General features: G+C 42.3%; 1 protein-coding gene and 1 long non-coding RNA gene across 4 annotated transcripts in view; one reads left to right on the top strand and one right to left on the bottom strand.

The window, feature by feature from the left end:
• The first annotated feature begins 3703 nt into the window (after positions 1–3703).
• LOC131184661 (tropomodulin-2-like) overlaps positions 3704–16661 on the top strand; it is a 24536-nt gene continuing 11578 nt past the window's right edge. Inside the window, exons 1-4 of one of the 3 annotated variants that reach the window (XM_058156278.1) lie at positions 3724–3825; positions 3984–4098; positions 11491–11679; positions 12649–12805. In XM_058156278.1, the coding sequence (XP_058012261.1) occupies positions 11554–11679; positions 12649–12805 (283 nt within the window). In that variant the 5' untranslated portion in view covers positions 3724–3825; positions 3984–4098; positions 11491–11553. Of the gene's footprint in view, positions 3826–3983; positions 4099–11000; positions 11252–11490; positions 11680–12648; positions 12806–16661 lie in introns of those variants that run through there. The other 2 variants (XM_058156280.1, XM_058156279.1) reach the window with 2 other exon arrangements.
• Positions 13834–16661, bottom strand: part of LOC131184663 (uncharacterized) — a 19433-nt gene continuing 16605 nt past the window's right edge. Inside the window, exon 4 of the long non-coding RNA XR_009152014.1 lies at positions 13834–15667. This is a non-coding gene — a long non-coding RNA (uncharacterized LOC131184663). The remainder of the gene's footprint in view (positions 15668–16661) is intronic.

The raw sequence follows: 16661 nt of genomic DNA, 5'->3' as shown, positions 1-16661 counted from the left end.
ACTGGGGAACAGGAATTCGTCACCCTCTGCACAGCTCTTCTGTGCTTTAGATGGTACTGTATTAGTAAAATACAAAAAACCAAAATGCACAGGTACTGTATATGTGGTATTTTGCTCAATAGTAATAACTGTGAGAGGGATCTGGGAGTCCTAGTGGACAACCATTTAGATATGAGCCAGCCGTGTGCAGCAGCTGCCAAAAAAGCCAACACAGTTCTGGGCTGCATAAACAGAGGGATAGACTCAAGATAATGTGAAGTGTTAATACCATTTTATAATCCCTTGGTAAGGCCACACTTGGAATACTGCATCCAGTTTTGGTCGCCATGATGTAAAAAAGATGTTTAGATTCTAGAAAGAGTGCAGAGAAGAGCAATAAAGATGATTGGGGACTGGAGGCTAAAACATATGAAGAATGGTTGCAGGAACTGGTATGTCTTGTTTAATGAAAAGAAGAACTAGGGGAGACATGATAGCAGCCTTCCAATATCTCAGGGGTTGCCACAAAGAAGAGGGAGTCAAGCTATTCTCCAAAGTACCTGAGGCTAGAACAAGAAGCAATGGGTGGAAACTAATCAAGGAGAGAAGCAATTTAGAACTAAGGAGAAATTTCCTGACAGTTAGAACAATTAATAAGTGGAACAACTTGTCTGCAGAAGTTGTGAATGCTCCAACACTGGAAGTTTTTAAGAAGATGTTGGATAACCATTTGTCTGAAGAGGTGTAGGGTTTCCTGCCTGGGCAGGGGGTTGGACCAGAAGACCGCCAAGGTCCCTTCCAACTCTGTTATTATTATTATTAGCATAATGAAACATCTGGTGAGCATCCTATTTTATAGACTAGCCCTGGGGAAAGTCCAGGGGCTAATAGCAAAAAATTGTTTATTGTAATATAATTGCAGTTTTTCTGTACAACCTTCAGTCTATGTTATTGTTGTAACAATTTAATTTTAATCATGCATCTCCATCTTCCTTTAGGTTCAGACCTAGAATCTATTTTCTGTGCCAAGTGAGGGTTGGGATAGGCATCTGAAGATGTGTGAGATGCCTGTTTACTCTTTTATTGCCATTAAGCGATTTGTATTACAGTAAAAGCTTTTATTGATGGGTGTTTCATTTCATCAGATTCATACACTGTTACTCAGAGCAGAGTTTTATGCTGTACTATTGTGAGTTCAGAAAGAAAGAAAGAAAGCCATAAGGTCAGAGCCAAATAAAAAAAAGCTGTAGACCTGGCCCATTCAAAGGACTAAATCACAGTTTATTTAACTATAATTTGTGACCCCCTTATAGGCAGATGAATTCATGTAACACCCAAAACAAAAAACATACCAGTTATAACATTATAAAAGAAGTATGAATACACAAATTCTCATTGTTGTATTAAAGGTTAAATGTGTAACAGAAACTGACCAGGCATCAATTACTATTAATTGTAGTCAAGTAACTAAGATTAACAAAGAAGACTTTTAGTCAACAGGAATGGATTCAGAGGTGGCTTTCAGCAGGTTCTGAGCATTTCTGGAGAACCGGTAGTGGAAATTTTGAGTAGTTCGGAGAACCGGTAAATACCACCTCTGATTGGCCCTGTCCCCATCTTTTCTCTGCCTCCCAAGTCCTAGCTGATCAGGAGGAAATTGGGATTTTGCAGTAACCTTCCCCTGCCACGCCCACAGAACAGGTAGTAAAAAAAAATTGCAACCCACCACTGAATGGATTGGTAAGGTAAGAACATTTTCCGTTTAGCTACTCGAAAGCAATAGGATCTTTGCAGAATCTAGTTTCATGACACAGGTAAAACTGGGGAAAAGTATTGTTTGAATATTTCCTTCTAATTAAGGGAACCTGACATGTTTTCATTCTAATTGATAAGGAATAACTTGCAAAGAGAAGGGTAATATTTTTCCTGAGTGGCACCATCTGCCTCCCTTGACCTATTTTCTGCAATCTGTCCTATATAAATCATTGCTTCTGAGTTTTTCCCTGGGGATGTTCCCTTGGTGCAAACTCAGCTGCAGTCATTACTTCAGGATTTAGCTGCCTCCCAGGGGCTCTCTAAATTAAATCTCAGTCTGAGGAATGAGGATGATGGATCTCGTTTGCATATGACCATAACACCATATCATTCTTGCATGCCAAATGCACCAACCCCTCCATTATCAGGAATGTAGGTGTCAGAATTCACCCTCCAGATCAAGGGCCAACGGGTTCTTAGCATATACAGGATGTGCTCGCACCCGTTTTATTTTGTTGCGATTCTGTCTACTTGTAATGTTTATTATATAACATCAAATAAAAGGAAGTTGTTAGTGGTATTGCTAATTAGAAAAACAGAAAGAGTAGCAGTTCATTAGATTGGTGTTTCTTAAGCTTTGTATCTTAAGTTCCACCAATTGCTCTATCAAAGAACTTGTATCCAGTGGTGGGATTCAGCCAGTTCGCACCTATTCGGGAGAACTGGTTGTTAACTTTCTAAGCAGTTCAGAGAACCGGTTGTTGGAAGAAATCTTATTTTGTTTTTTTCCACTTTAGAGGGCTAATCCTGTAAGGAAGGCAGGAAGGAAACATTCTGGTGGTGTTTCTAGCCTAATCTTTATTGTCCTGCTTACAGAAACTGCCTCTCTGGTTAACCCTTATTACATTGTAACAGCTAAGGCGAAGTGCCAATTGACGTGAGTGATGTTGAGTTGACCACGCCCACACGGTCACATGATCACCAAGCCACGCCTACCCAGCTGGTCATTAGGGCAGAGAAGCGGTTGTTAAATTATTTGAATCCCACCACTGCTTGTATCCCATCACAATAGATAGGGAAAGCCCAGGGGACTTTTCTGGGAATATTTATGTTATTTGCAAGCATTGTATTTATCATTTGTACTAAGTTTTAGGGACTTAAATGTTCATGACTCACCACCTAACTGCTTCAGAATTTTATCTGTGATAGGCACGTCGCCAATTGAGAAACAATGGTGAATTTCAACTTGACACTCTCATTTAACTTTCAAAGCCGTGGTAGTTTTGCCTAGTAGTTAGGCATCCAGTTAGAAACTGGGAGACCATGTCCTCTTTAGGCATGAAAGCCAATTGGGTAACCTTGGGCCGGTTGCTTTCTCTTAGCCCAACAAACTTCACAGGATGGTTGTTGTGGGGGAAATTAGGAGGAGGAAGATGGGTTGAGTTCACTGCCTTGAGTTATAAAATAATGGAAGATAGGGCAAATAAAACCTGATAGTAATAAAAAAAGACAAAAGAGGATAGGGAAAAGACGTGTGCCAGGATGAAAAACTTGGATGAAAGGCATTTTAACTCCTGAACTCAATATTTATTTGGGGAGAAGGGGGTGGACAAAGGACTATATTTTAGAAGGCCAGGTTTTGTTTTGTTTTGTTTTTTGTAATGCACTTTCAAATCAAGTAAGCTAACTGAGATTTCTGCCCTCCCAACTCCGGCTGTCTGCAAAGCGAGTCTTTGGCTCCCACTGGAAGTCTGAACTCCAAAACCCAAAGCAACCACCCTTGACACTTTGGAAGAAACGCTGGAAGCATCTCCACATTTCTCCTCTGCCATGAACCGAGAGAGAGAGAGAGAGAGAGAGAGAGAGAGAGAGAGAGAGAGAGAGAGAGAGAGAGAGAGAGAGAGAGAGAGAAAGAGAGAGAGAGAGAGAGAGAGAGAGGGAGAGAGAGAAAGAGAGAGAGGAGTAGGGGATGCTTCTCGGATGAAACCCAACAGGTGCCAGCGCCCTGCATCCCGCGGGAGAGGGACCGCTGCTACCCAGGAGCTACCCAGCCAAGACCGGCCCATCCTCCGGTCGGTGCAGGACATTACGGTAGGCTCGAACGGCTCCCCACCCCGCCCCAACACTCGAGAAGCGTCACCATGGCAGCCGCCTCGAACTACGCGCCCCATAGTGCCCGGCGGCGCGATTGAGGCTGCGCGGCAGCGGTGGCTGGTTTGGACAAACGCGCCCTGCATCTCTTTTGACAGGGCTTTTGCGTTGGTTCGGCTGGAAGGCGCGGAGAAAGGACCGGGGCGAGGTGCGGGGTCTGCCAGTCGGGCGAGAGGGCCCCCGGCCAGGGAGAGGAGGAGGAGGCGGTGCTGGGTAAGCCCCCTGCGATCGCCCCTTTTCCTTCCCCCGTTTCCCAGGGTCGCTTGGCTCTTTGCCTGCCGCCTATCCTACTGCAAGGATGCTGCTGCTGCTGGGAAGAAGGCGAGGCGAGGGCATCCCGTGCCAGCCAGCCTGGAGAGCTCTTGCAAAGCTCCGGCTGCTGCCCAACTGCCTAGAGGGCGAGGTGTTTTTTTTTTCTTTTCTTTTTTCTTGCTGGATGCTCCGCTGCCCGGGCCGTTTGCTGTTGCCCGGAGATGGGCAAACGAGTGATGGGTGGGTGGGGAGGGAGGGAAGAAGGAAGGGGGGGCACGTATCGGAGGATCCGCCCCGATTCTTGCGAGAATCGCCAAATGTTATGAAAAAAGAGCTTTTCTTTTCTTTCTTTCTTTTTTTTTTAAATCGCCGGGGGTATCTTAGTTACAAATTCCCGAAAGAATAGAATAGAATAGAATAGAATTTTATTGGCCAAGTGTGATTGGACACACAAGGAATTTGTCTTGGTGCATATGCTCTCAGTGTACATAAAAGAAAAGATACGTTCATCAAGGTACAACATTTACAACACAATTGATGAGGTATATTGAAAAGGTATATTGAAGGGGAGGGATGGGAAGAGGAAGATGGTCTCCTGTCAGGGCACACATCTTTCTAGTTGCCCCCTCCTATGCGGCTTCCTGGGTGGCTATTTTTTTGGGGGGGAGGTGGGCTGGGGGAAAGAAAGGAGCCTTTGGTTTTAGTTGCAAGGACCTAGGTTTGGGCAATGGCAATAGATCCACCTTGATTGCGATTCTCCGGGAAATGAGTGTGAAACGCAGGAAAGAAATCCTTCCCATCATCCCCAATTCCTTGGGAGTGGGGGGAGGAAGAAATCGAATTTATTTTACCCCAATTGATCCTTTGGGGATGGATCTCTCCTGCAGCAGATGCTCCCGTTGCAGGAAACATCTCCCTTTGTGCAGGTTATTTTTTTTTTTTGCTTAAATGGTGAAAACCCTGTGGTTTTCAAAGGTTTTTGCTTCCTAGAAACCAGGGCTAAGATGGCAGCTTTGTCTTTTGGGGTTGGTTTCAGCAGATGGACAGAGCCCAAGCTAGCCTGTCTTGTATCTCCGAACCACGAGACTCAGCCCTTAGAAATCAGGAACTGTAGTGAGTGAAGTGGCTTCATGTGCCAATCGGTAGAATCTGGTTACTAGATAAAGTCATGGAGCTAAGTCAGAGTGAATTTAATATTCCACTGCCCCATTCAGACTATGAGAATGCATTTCCCCCCACCCCCACCCCAGGATCGCTCCCCAGTTGCATCCTTGGAATCTCCTCTTTTTATGCCTTCCTTGGAATCTCCTCTCTTTATGTTCAGAGTTCACACCACTTGCTGACCCCAACATGACTTGAAGCTTGCTTTTGGTTCAGCCATGGGCGTGCTTGTAAAATAAGGACTATTTATTGTGGTTTATTAAGTCACTTTGAAACAATCTGTGGCTGAGTACAGTGGATGATCCTAGTTTCTGTATAGAGAATGAAGGCGAAAAGGGCCAGTTGGTATATGCAATTCTCTGTTAATTGGGTGTCCTTAAAAAAAAATCAATTTTCTTTTTTTAAAAAAATGGCTTTCGTGTTTAGTATTTAAAAAACCAGAGAATTCAGCTAAGATGCTTGTTTTAAAACACAAAAGGTTCAAAGCGACTCACTTGTTGGAAAAAATGGGTTGCCTTTCTCGTGCCGCTTCCTTTCTAAATCCACAGATGACACCACCTCCTTGTGATCCAGCTGCAGTTTTGTAATCAGTACATTTTAAGAGCAAGGCAAGTGACCGTGCCAGATGTGTCTGCCAAAATAAACATGTCGGTAGAAAACTTTAAAAGCTTAAATGAAAAGAGATTAAAAAGAAAAACTAAATCTTGGGAATCTGGACCGGGAAACATACGCTGCCTGCATGGATGGTTATAACCCTCATTTTGGTTGAATAAGGCCCAATAGGAGCTTGTATTGATTAAACTATCAGTCTTGCCTCCGAGTTTCGTGGAATTGATTGGAAGATGGATTGAAGTGGATCTTTTGTGAGCAATGGATATGCTTCCAAACACATCCTCTTCCCTATTTATTGCTCTGCTTGCTGTCTTTATTTCCTAACTTTTAAAGCCTACTTTTGAAAGAAAAACTAGCTTTTTCACAGTGGTGGCCAGTGGTGGGTTTCAAATTTTTTTATTACCGGTTCTGTGGGTGTAGCGTGGCTTGGTGGGCGTGGCTTGGTGGGCCTGGCAGAGGAAGGATACTGTAAAATCTCTATTCCCACCCCAATTCAGGGGATGGATACTGTAAAATCCTCATTTCCTCCCAATCAGCTGGGACTCGGGAGGCGGAGAATAGATAGGGGTGGGGCCAGTCAGAATTTTTATTACTGGTTCTACGAACTACTCAAAATTTCCGCTACTGGTTCTCCAGAACTGGTCAGAACCTGCTGAAACCCACCTCTGGTAGTGGCAAATCAATATGGAAAGCTCAAACACAAATAATCAGGGATATACAAAGGGCATGGTTAAAAAAACAACAACAACAACCCAAGATGGCAGCCATGTGGGTCTAATCAATATTCTACAGGTAATCCTCGACTTACAACAGTTCACTTAGTGACCGTTTGAAGTTACAACCGCACAGAAGAAAGTGACTTACGACCATTTTTCACACTTATGACTGTCGCAGCACCCCCATGGTCATGTGATGTACATTCGGATGCTTGACAGCTGACTCGCATTTATGGCAAGTGCAGGGTCCCGGGATCCTTTTGCCACCTCCTGACAAGCAAAGTCCATGGGGAAGCCAAATTCACGACACAACGGTGTTACGACACAACGGTGTTACGACACAACGGTGTTACTAATTTAACAATTCCAGTGATTCACTTAACAAACTTGGAAACAAAAGTCGTAAAATGGGGCAAAACTCACTTTAACGTATTTCCCACTTAGCAACATACATGTTGGGCTCAGTTGCGATTGTAAATTGTAGACTACCTGTACTTATTTTATTTATGTGCATCACGCATGAGAAATAGGCAAAGCTTCAACTGCATCATTGCAGCCCTCATCCTGACTTTTTTTTACCACACCCTGCAGACAACCTGTAAATAAATCCCAAATCTCCATCAGTTATGCTGAAAGAACTAATGCTGGGTTTTCAGCATTTTTGTACGAGCATGCCCGTGGTTGAATGTTTCTGAATTTTGTGGGAGGAAAGCTGCATTTGGATATGTTAAGCTCACATTTTCTCTGCTCATCTAGGCTACAGATAATTTCTGGCACGCTCCTTTCTTCTTGGCGGATGGGTAGTTAATTTTATCACTGTGAAAAAATTTAAACGTTGCTTCAGGGGAAAGGACTAGAGACAATGGCTTGGAATTGGAAAAATGACTACTTTTACCTAAATAGTAGAAAAATGTGGTCAGAGAGTTAAAAATAGTTCAGTGCAGAAATGAAGTGCTTTGGGAAACACTCTGCTCAAATAGTTGGGAGGGAATTAAGCAGAATTTATCTTTCAATACAAAAAGCCATTGTGGCAAGATTTCTGCGTAGCAGTGAGTTAGACTAGACAACCTCTAAAATCTCTTCCCATTCTAGAATTGGTGTGTGTGTGTGTGTGTGTGTCTGTGTCTGTGTGTGTGTGTAGCGAATCACAACTATTAGTGCCTTATATTCTGCAAGATGTGTCTTTTCATTTTTATAGAGCCACTCTTGGTTCCCATGAAATGTTATCTCTGAAAGAAAGAAAGAAAGAAATGTATCCGAAACAGCAAGACAGAGAGTTTCTCCTGGAAGAATTCAAAGAAGTGATTATCGGTTTGTGACCTTAGTCAAAGTGTAGAGTTTGCTGCTTTCTGAAACAGGAATTCTTTCTGAAGATAAACATTTTATGGAAGGAGCATCTAGGAGAGAAAGGCCTGAAAAGGCCAATTTACGTGCGGCAGAATAATTGCCTTGCATGAAATATTAAGTATATTAAGTATGCTCTCCAAATTGTTTCTCTTGGTTTCTTTCTTTACAACAACTCTGTATGGCAAGTGATCAAGTGTAAGTGATTGATCCAAAGTTACCCAGTGAGTGAGGATTTGAATCTATGCAAGCAGCCCAATTGCGATCCAGCTTTAACCCAGCTTCCCAACTCTGGCTTGAGAGTGAGTTTGGAACGCCCAGTTTTCTGAATTAGCTTGCAGACATACGTGGAAAAGGATACATCAAGGCAGAGAAAGCTGGTTTGATTATCAGTCTGCTCTGACTTTCTTCATATTCTTTGCTATAAATTAAGAATTGAGTTTTCAGAGGATGCTGAACAATAACTCCCAGCTGTTCTCTTCACTGCACCTGCTGGCCAGGTCACCTGTAAGTTGCAGTTGGGGTTTATCTAGAAGGCTACAGGTTTGGTGCATCTCAACCATCCACGTGTAATCTGGTTGAATGACTTCTGATGTTGGGGTGCCAATTTTGGGAGGTTTGTAGAGTAAATCTTGTTTTCTTTTGGTTATTTTTTCCATATTTCCATAAAGAGAATAGTCCTCATTGCAACTGGGCTAAAGCAACAAGTAAATGCAGGTTGTTTCTGTTGATGGACCACACCCATTAAATGTTATTCTTGTCTAGTTCTGTTGTTCCTTTTTTTTGGCACAGCAAAGTGAGATATTTTCCTTCTTTCCTCCACTATGAAGCTGTTTAATCTTCTCTAGATCAAAGGAGGAGTGAACTTGATGTGTATAAACAGCTGCACAATTACATCAAATGACCAGAAAAGTATCTATTGAACACGACAACAAGGATCAAAGCCCAATTCGATTGGTTTCTTTTAATGGAATAGAGAGTCTTCATGTTTAAACCATTTTTAGTGAGAAGAAAAAAATTAAGCCCAATAAAATTGTTTTTCGAGACCGTACTCAAAAAAGAGAATTGATGTATCCCACCGGGAACTTTTCAAATTGAGCAGCAAGAGTGGTTCTTTGAGCCAATTTTTAACGCCTTCCAAGGAGGAGTAATTGTTCTCAAGATGACAGTATGACAGAAGCATTGTGGGAATTCTAAAGTATGTCTTTATTTTGAGTCATCTATGTTTCTTGGGAGTGTTGAGATGTTGAAAACAAACTATTGGTAAGAAGAAGGTCACATGGGTGAGATCTGACATATTGTTGAGGTTCAAGAAGTAGTCCAAGAATGACATATAGTACAACGGGATCGCCACATAATTTAAGAATCATGTGCTCCAACCAGTACAATCACATTACTAGATGAGATCATGAAGCTAAATCAGAGTGAAGGTAATATTTCATACTTTTATTCAGAATATAAGAATGTTGTTTTTTTCCTTCTGGGAGGAAAACATGTTTGAGAAGCAAGGATAAGTAAGCAACCGAAAATTTTGAAGCAACTGATCCCACTTATAAACATGACTTTCTGCCTCACACAAATTGATAATACTTGTCTGTCTGTAAGGATTTAGACATTAACCTTGTATGCAGAGGTGAAATGAAAAAAAAAATTGCTACCAGTTTTATTTTATTTATTTATTTATTTATAATTTAATTTCTATACCGCCCTTCTCCCGAAGGACTCAGGGCGGTTTACAGCCATATTTAAAAACACAAAATACAAACAGCAAGTTTAAAACAGAATTAAAAACAAATATTTAATAGGCCGAATCAAACTAAAACGGTCATAGACCGACATAAAACCCATTTAAAATTGCAATTTAAAATTACACTTAGGCCAGTCCCGCACGATGAAATAATAAAGTCTTCAGTTCACGTTTGAAGGTCCGGAGGTCGGGGAGTTGGCGCAACCCCGGAGGCAGCTCATTCCAAAGGGCCGGTGCCGCCACAGAGAAGGCTCTCCCCTTGGGGGCTGCCAACCGACATTGTTTGGTCGACGGAACCCTGAGAAGGCCCACCCTGTGGGAGCGCACAGGTCGTTGGGAGGCTATCGGTGGCAGTAGGCGGTCTCATAAATAACCCGGTTCTGTGGGCATGGCTTGGTGGTCTTGTGACTGGATGGGCGTGGCTGACTTGACATCACACACTGTTAAGAGCCAGGAGCTGCACATTTTGAAACACATTCTGCCCTTCTGGAGCCCCCAACGCTTTTGAATTTCCCTCTGCCCACCCAAGCGAACATTGGAGCCTTTTCTTGCAGGAGCAGAATCCAGGCACAGAAATGGAAAAATGGGGGGAGGGGGGAATGGGGAGGATAAGGTGTAGGAAGACATTTCCTTAGATTGCTAAAGCTTGGCGATCTAAGGAAATGTCTTTCAGCTCTTTAAGAAGCCAACAGCAAAAGTAGCAGCAGAGGGGCAACAGGGGCATGTTTGTGTGTGTGTGTGTGTGTGTGTGTGTGTGTGTGTGTGTATGTGTCCCTCTGCAAGGACTTGGAGGCAGACACTGCCTCTCTTAGGAAAAGAGGAGGCGGGGAAGCCTTGGCTGTCACCTGGGAGAGGAGAACCGAGGAGGGACACACACATACACACCCGTTGCCCCCCCCCCCCGCTAAAGTCGATCTTGAAGAGTTGGAAGACGTTTCCTTAGGTGCTCCAAACAATGAGTTTGGCAGCGTGGAAGGCAGGGAAGCATGGCAGGGCTGCGGGCCGTGGACCGGTTTGAGGACGTGGCCAGCCAGCAATTGTTACCGGTACGGCGAATCATCTCCAATCTCCGCTACCGGTTCTCCCGATCCGGTCTGAACTGGTAGCATTTCACCCCTGCTTGTATGTCATTTTGTGTGCAGATCTTAATAGATGAATACAATGGGTAAACAGTATTTTAAACTTGAGTGCACAAACTGAAAATAGTTTCCAGGTCAGCAAATATTTTTCTATCGTTTGCTGGGATAGAGAAACTAACCTTGAGAAAAGTGTGGGAAGAAATTCTCCTGGGTAAATCTCATTCTTTCCAGTTCCACACATGAAGGCATTGCACAGGAGATGGAAGATCCTTCGGCTCTGTGAATGGTTGTGATTGGGCCATGGGACAACCCAGCACCCAAGTCATGCCAAGTCAAAGGAGAAGCAAAGAGGCAGGGCCAGAAGAAAAAAATCAAGAATAAAAGAATATATCTGAACACAGACCAGCTGTATTGATAAAATAAATGCTCCTTTTCTTTGACAATGGAAAGCTCAGGTGGGTAGAGTTAGCTTCTGACTTGTGAGAACTTCATGAGATGCTGCTAATAATTCTTAGAGGCATGTTAGAAGAATTAGAACAAACATATATGTGATCTAGTTTTAGTAGTTGAAAGAACCAAGCAGATATTAAGATTAGGTTTTGTATTATAAATCATATCATGTAAGACGCTGCCAAATCATTTCTGCAATGATTGTAAATTATCAGAGAGAAGTGACCATCTTCCTTCTTTACAGGGATCCGGAAGACTGTCTTGTGAATGATTGACAGGTAAACGTCAACGTACGTGATTGAGAGACATGGCAGTGCCATTCCGGAAAGAGTTGGAGAAATACAAAAACATCAACGAAGATGAAATTCTGAACAAACTCTCTGAGGATGAACTCAAACAGCTAGAGAATGTCCTTGATGACCTAGATCCAGAGGTATGTTCTATAGAGTATAATGACTATTGCTAGTCACTCAACAAACCTAATTTTTTTTTCAGACTTCCACTCAAGTCTGAAAAAATGGTGGCGGTTTAATCAATAGCTCCCTTCAGCTCTGAAGCACTTTTCCCAAATTAGCTTTGTAGCGTGTACAACATTTTTCAAATGCAATGCAATTTCTGAGGGGAAAAAAAAATCCCTCTGGAAGCTCTATATGTTGAGTTGGGTAGGGGATGCTGTAATGGTTGTAAATGCGAGGACAGGTGGTAAATCACTTTTTTGAGTGCCATGGTAAGTTTGAAGAGTCGCTAAAAAAGTATTTTATATCGAGGACTATCTGTATCCTTTTTGGGTGGTGCGGTGGCCTAGAAGTGGAGCGCTCACTTCACAATCAGGAGGCTGTGAGTTCGATCCTAGGTAGAGGCAGAAATTCCTCTCTGTGGGCACAATGAGAATATATTTGCTGAATATAACTCCGCACTGGCAACAGGAAGGGCATCCGGCCAGTAAACACTCAGCTCCATTCAGTTGCCCAGACTCTACCCCTCCGCAAGGGATTACGGGGTCGTTAAAAAAGGACGACTATCTGTATCCTTATTCTGTTTGCTCTGAAACAGACGTGCGCGTGAGGTAAATGTCACATTAAAAGAAGTTGTGGAAATATTCTGCTCCTCCTGACCAAATAATTTATTCATCTGCGCAGGACTGGATTAGATTTTAAATTTATACTGGTTTTAAATGGGTTTTATTATTTATATTGCTTTTAATAATTCGGCCATGTAGAATAAGTTTTTTAACTGTTATTTTAGTCTGTATTTATATGTGCTTTTTACTTGCCTGTGAACCGCCCTGAGTCCCCTGGGAGATAGGGCGGTATATAAATGTGATAAAATAAATAAAATAAAATAAATAAATAAATAAATAAATAAATAATTCCTTCCATTTCTCACACACTCCCTGTGGCAGAATGCCCTTCTACCAGCCGGCTTTCGACAGAAGGATCAGACCAGTAAACCCGCCACGGGACCTTTCGATAGAGAACGGCTATTGTCCTACTTGGAGAAACAAGCATTGGAGCACCAAGACAGACCAGATATTGTACCCTTTACTGGAGAAAAGAAAGGTACGTTCCTGACTGTGACGAATAAAGAAAGGGAGATTCTGTGGTAAGCCGCCCCTCACCGCCCCTCCCCGACCAAGCAGACAAACATCTATGCAAATTGCAAGGGTTTAAATTGCAATTTGTGTAAACACCTTCTCTTACCCTAAATTATTATCATGATATAATCGAGTTCAATATGAAAAGTTATGTAACAATTAAGTTTATATGTCACCTGTCTTCCCACAACTCCGGACAGTTTACAATTGTTAAAAGCATTTAAGAACAAAAATCAATGCCCCCCCCCCCAAAAAAAAAAAAAAAAGCACAAGAGGAACAAGTTGCTGGTTTTACAACTTGCTGATTTTGCTCTTGGACTACCTTGGACTTCAATTTTTTTTTTTTTGTCCTTGTTTCCTGGATTCTGCTTTAATATTCAATATCAGGCTTGGATACCGTGACTCAAAGGCATACATGACCTCTGTCCATATTGGCTCGCTAGGATTTAATAAACTTGCCAGTTGGCTTCTCAAGGTAACTTTTAATCTTAAGAGTCATGTTGCTCTGATCCATATTTTTCAACTTTCACGGTTCTCATTCAGGAACGGGATGTTATTCCTAGCCAAAGGCTAGGCATTTGGGGACCTGTAGTATCAGTCCAGTTGCAAAACATCTGGTTGAAGGCGGCTGACATACAGGATTTTCTCACTCAAGAGTTAAATGGGAACTCTCTTCGTCTCTTTCCACTGAAAAGAGAACAGCAACAGGAAACTCCACCCAGAATTAACTCACCCCAACAGCATGTAGTAATTAGTTGCTAAATGATTTAATGGCACCGATCAGAAAATGGCAGGCAGGGACTTGAGAAATATCACTTCTACAAAAGGAAATGGTGTTGGGTATTTTAAAATTCAAATATGTTTCGTTTTATTCATATATATACATACATACATACATACATACATACATACATACATACATACATACATACATACATATATATATATATATATATATATATATATATATATATATATATATGTGGCATTGACCCTAATGAGTATTAAGCATAGACATTTATTTGCATTTCAGCTGAAGTTAGTAGAAAGCTTTGACTATGTTGGGGGACAAGATACACTCCACTGAATTTAGGAAAAGATGCATATGTTTGCATTTTACAATAGTAGTAATGTATTAGCAGCCGTGTAACCAGGTTGAGAAATGCTAATTGCCTGTAAGTGAATTGCCAAATATTACTTAGCTTAAATATTCTGGCTCCTATCTGCCTAGGAAAGTTGTTTCCATCAGCCCTTTTCCCCAGGATTACAGTATTCATTTCATTAGCATGGAAGCTCTCTAGCAAAGAGGAGGGATATCAACTACTCTACAACCACTTCTGAAACTAGGCAACCTTGAAAGTGTTCAAGAAATAAAAGTAAAACTTTCCTCCTGCTTTGTGGTTTATTCTACAGCCCCCCCGCCTCATAAGGGACACTCCAAATTTGAATAAATTAGGCCGCTGTCTAAGTCTTGGCTAAAATAGAATACAATAGAATAGAACAGAATTCTTTATTGGCCGAGTGTGATTGGACACACAAGGAATTTGTCTTTGGTGCATATGCTCTCAGTGTACATAAAAGATACATTCTTCAAGAATCATAAGGTACAACACTTAATGATAGTCATAGGGAAACTGTCAATATAAATCTTAAGGATACCAGCAACAAGGTTACAGTCATACAGTTGTAAGTGGAAGGAGATGGGTGATAGGAACAATGAGAAGATTAATAGTAGTGCAGACTTAGTAACTAGTTTGGCAGTGTTGTGGGAATTATTTGTTTAGCACAGTGATGGTGTTCGGGGAAAAACCTGTTCTTGTGTCTAGTTGTTCTGGTGTGCAGTGCTCTATAGCGTCGTTTTGAGGGTAGGAGTTGAAACAGTTTATGTCCATCATGCGAGGGATCTGTAAATATTTTCACAGCCCTCTTTTTGATTCGTGGAGGATACAGGTCCTCAATGGAAGGCAGGTTGGTAGTAATTGTTTAAAAGGAAGTAGTAAAAGGTAGTAGAAGGAAGCCTTGTTGGTAGAAATAGAACAAATGTTCCTAGATTCACCTGAAGTGTCTTTCAAATTAGCGGGATCCCAGATGAAACAAAGGCACCTTCACACAATATTCTGTATTTACTTCCCCAAGTCTCTGAAGCAGTTTGAAAGCAATCGGTAATTGTCTCCCCACACCCCACCCCACCCTGCTATTCTGCATCTCCAGATCTTTGTATTCTCATAATGTCAGCAGTGCTGGGGAGCTGATTTTATTTATTTTCAGTTCAGCAGAGGTGTATTTGCAACAGCTAGGTTGTGGATTTTTTTTTTTAGACAGTAGGGTTTTATTTCCACATTAGAGGGAACTCTAACCTTCCACCACAACTAACAGCTTCTAAGGTTTGTGTCTTTGAAAGGGGAACATTGGCTTGATGGCCTTGCAGCTCCTCAGACAACCAAGCTGGAGTAACCGAAAGTCAAATGGATGAAATGCTGCCGAGATTAATTTTGTCTGCAACGTCTTAAAACTGTCCTGCGAAGTGCCAAATTGGGGTTTCCCCCTTTTTCATCTTCTCCCTTTTGCGCACCGTAGCTTTGAAAGGATTTTTGCTCTGTGTGACAGAGCAGTGTTGCAGTCTGTGTCCACAGTATTCCATGTTGACAAAACTTTGGGGGGAGTGAAAAGAATTAGCAGTGAGAGCAAGAAGCAAGATAGGATCGCCTGACTTGCAGTAGGTCCTGCGGCAGTAAATCTCCTTACGTTCTCTCCATTTCACATGAAAAGAATGAAGAGGAAAACAACAACCTCACCAATAGCTTGACACGATGCCATGGACTTGTCCCTGTGGAAGAAAGTACAGTACAGTGGAGGGAAACTGACAAAACATTAGCCAATTTCACCCGTCCTCCTTTTGCCTGTGGACTACAGGGGGGAAGCTGTCAGTTATCCAGCCAATGCATTCTTTGCAGAAACCGAAGCCAGAAGGAGAGGCAAAGCAAGAGAGAGTAAGCCACGGCATCTGAAAAGAAGCCAGCCTCAGTTCTGCAATGATTTCAATAATCCAGTAGCTGAGCTACACTGACTGAGTTCTCCAATCTTGCAGATCTCGTGGAGACAGAGAAAACCAGACCTGCTGAGCACAGAATCCTTTTGTCGAAGTACCCCAAAGGAAACAGTATCTAGCTTATTTATCCCTGGTGATCGGAGTTTTCCCCCTGCAATATTTGCCTTCCTAATCCAATCTGGAGAAGCCCGTTTTCAAGTTTCCATCTCATCTAATTTTTTTTTTGAGCAGAACAGTGATCCAATATTTGAGGGGCTGCCACAAAGAAGAGGGGGGAGGGGTGTCAACCTGTTCTCCAAAGTACCTGAAGGCAGGAAAGAAGCAAGGTGATGGAAACTAATCAAGGAAAGGACCAACCTAGGACTAAGGAAGATTTCCTGATTGTTAGAACAATAGTTCAGTGGAATGACGTGCCTCCAGGAGTTGTGGGTGCGCCAAACACTGGAGATGGGACAGCCGTTTCCTGCTGGAGCATGGGGTTGGACTAGAAGGCCTCCAAGGTCTCTTCTAGTTCTGTTATTCTCACAGGCGTTGTAAAACCGGGATCCTGCAAAACTCAGCGGTGCTGGGATAACCCTTTGCAGCCCCAGTGAGCCTGGAGGAAAAACTGCCAAGCCGTTATGTAAGATGAGCTTGCTTGATTTAAAGCTGGCAAAACTCATTGTGATACTTGCATAAGAATAAGTCATGATCCTTGTTGGCAGGATGTCCAAGACATGTGGTGTTTCTGACCACTGCCTTTATTTAATTTTTTTTTTAATTTTTAATTTTG

This window comes from Ahaetulla prasina, chromosome 13 (assembly GCF_028640845.1).
Source record: "Ahaetulla prasina isolate Xishuangbanna chromosome 13, ASM2864084v1, whole genome shotgun sequence".
Lineage (NCBI taxonomy): Eukaryota > Metazoa > Chordata > Lepidosauria > Squamata > Colubridae > Ahaetulla > Ahaetulla prasina.
The sequence above is the reverse complement of the archived record's forward strand: the minus strand, read 5'-3'. Positions and strand labels throughout refer to the sequence as shown.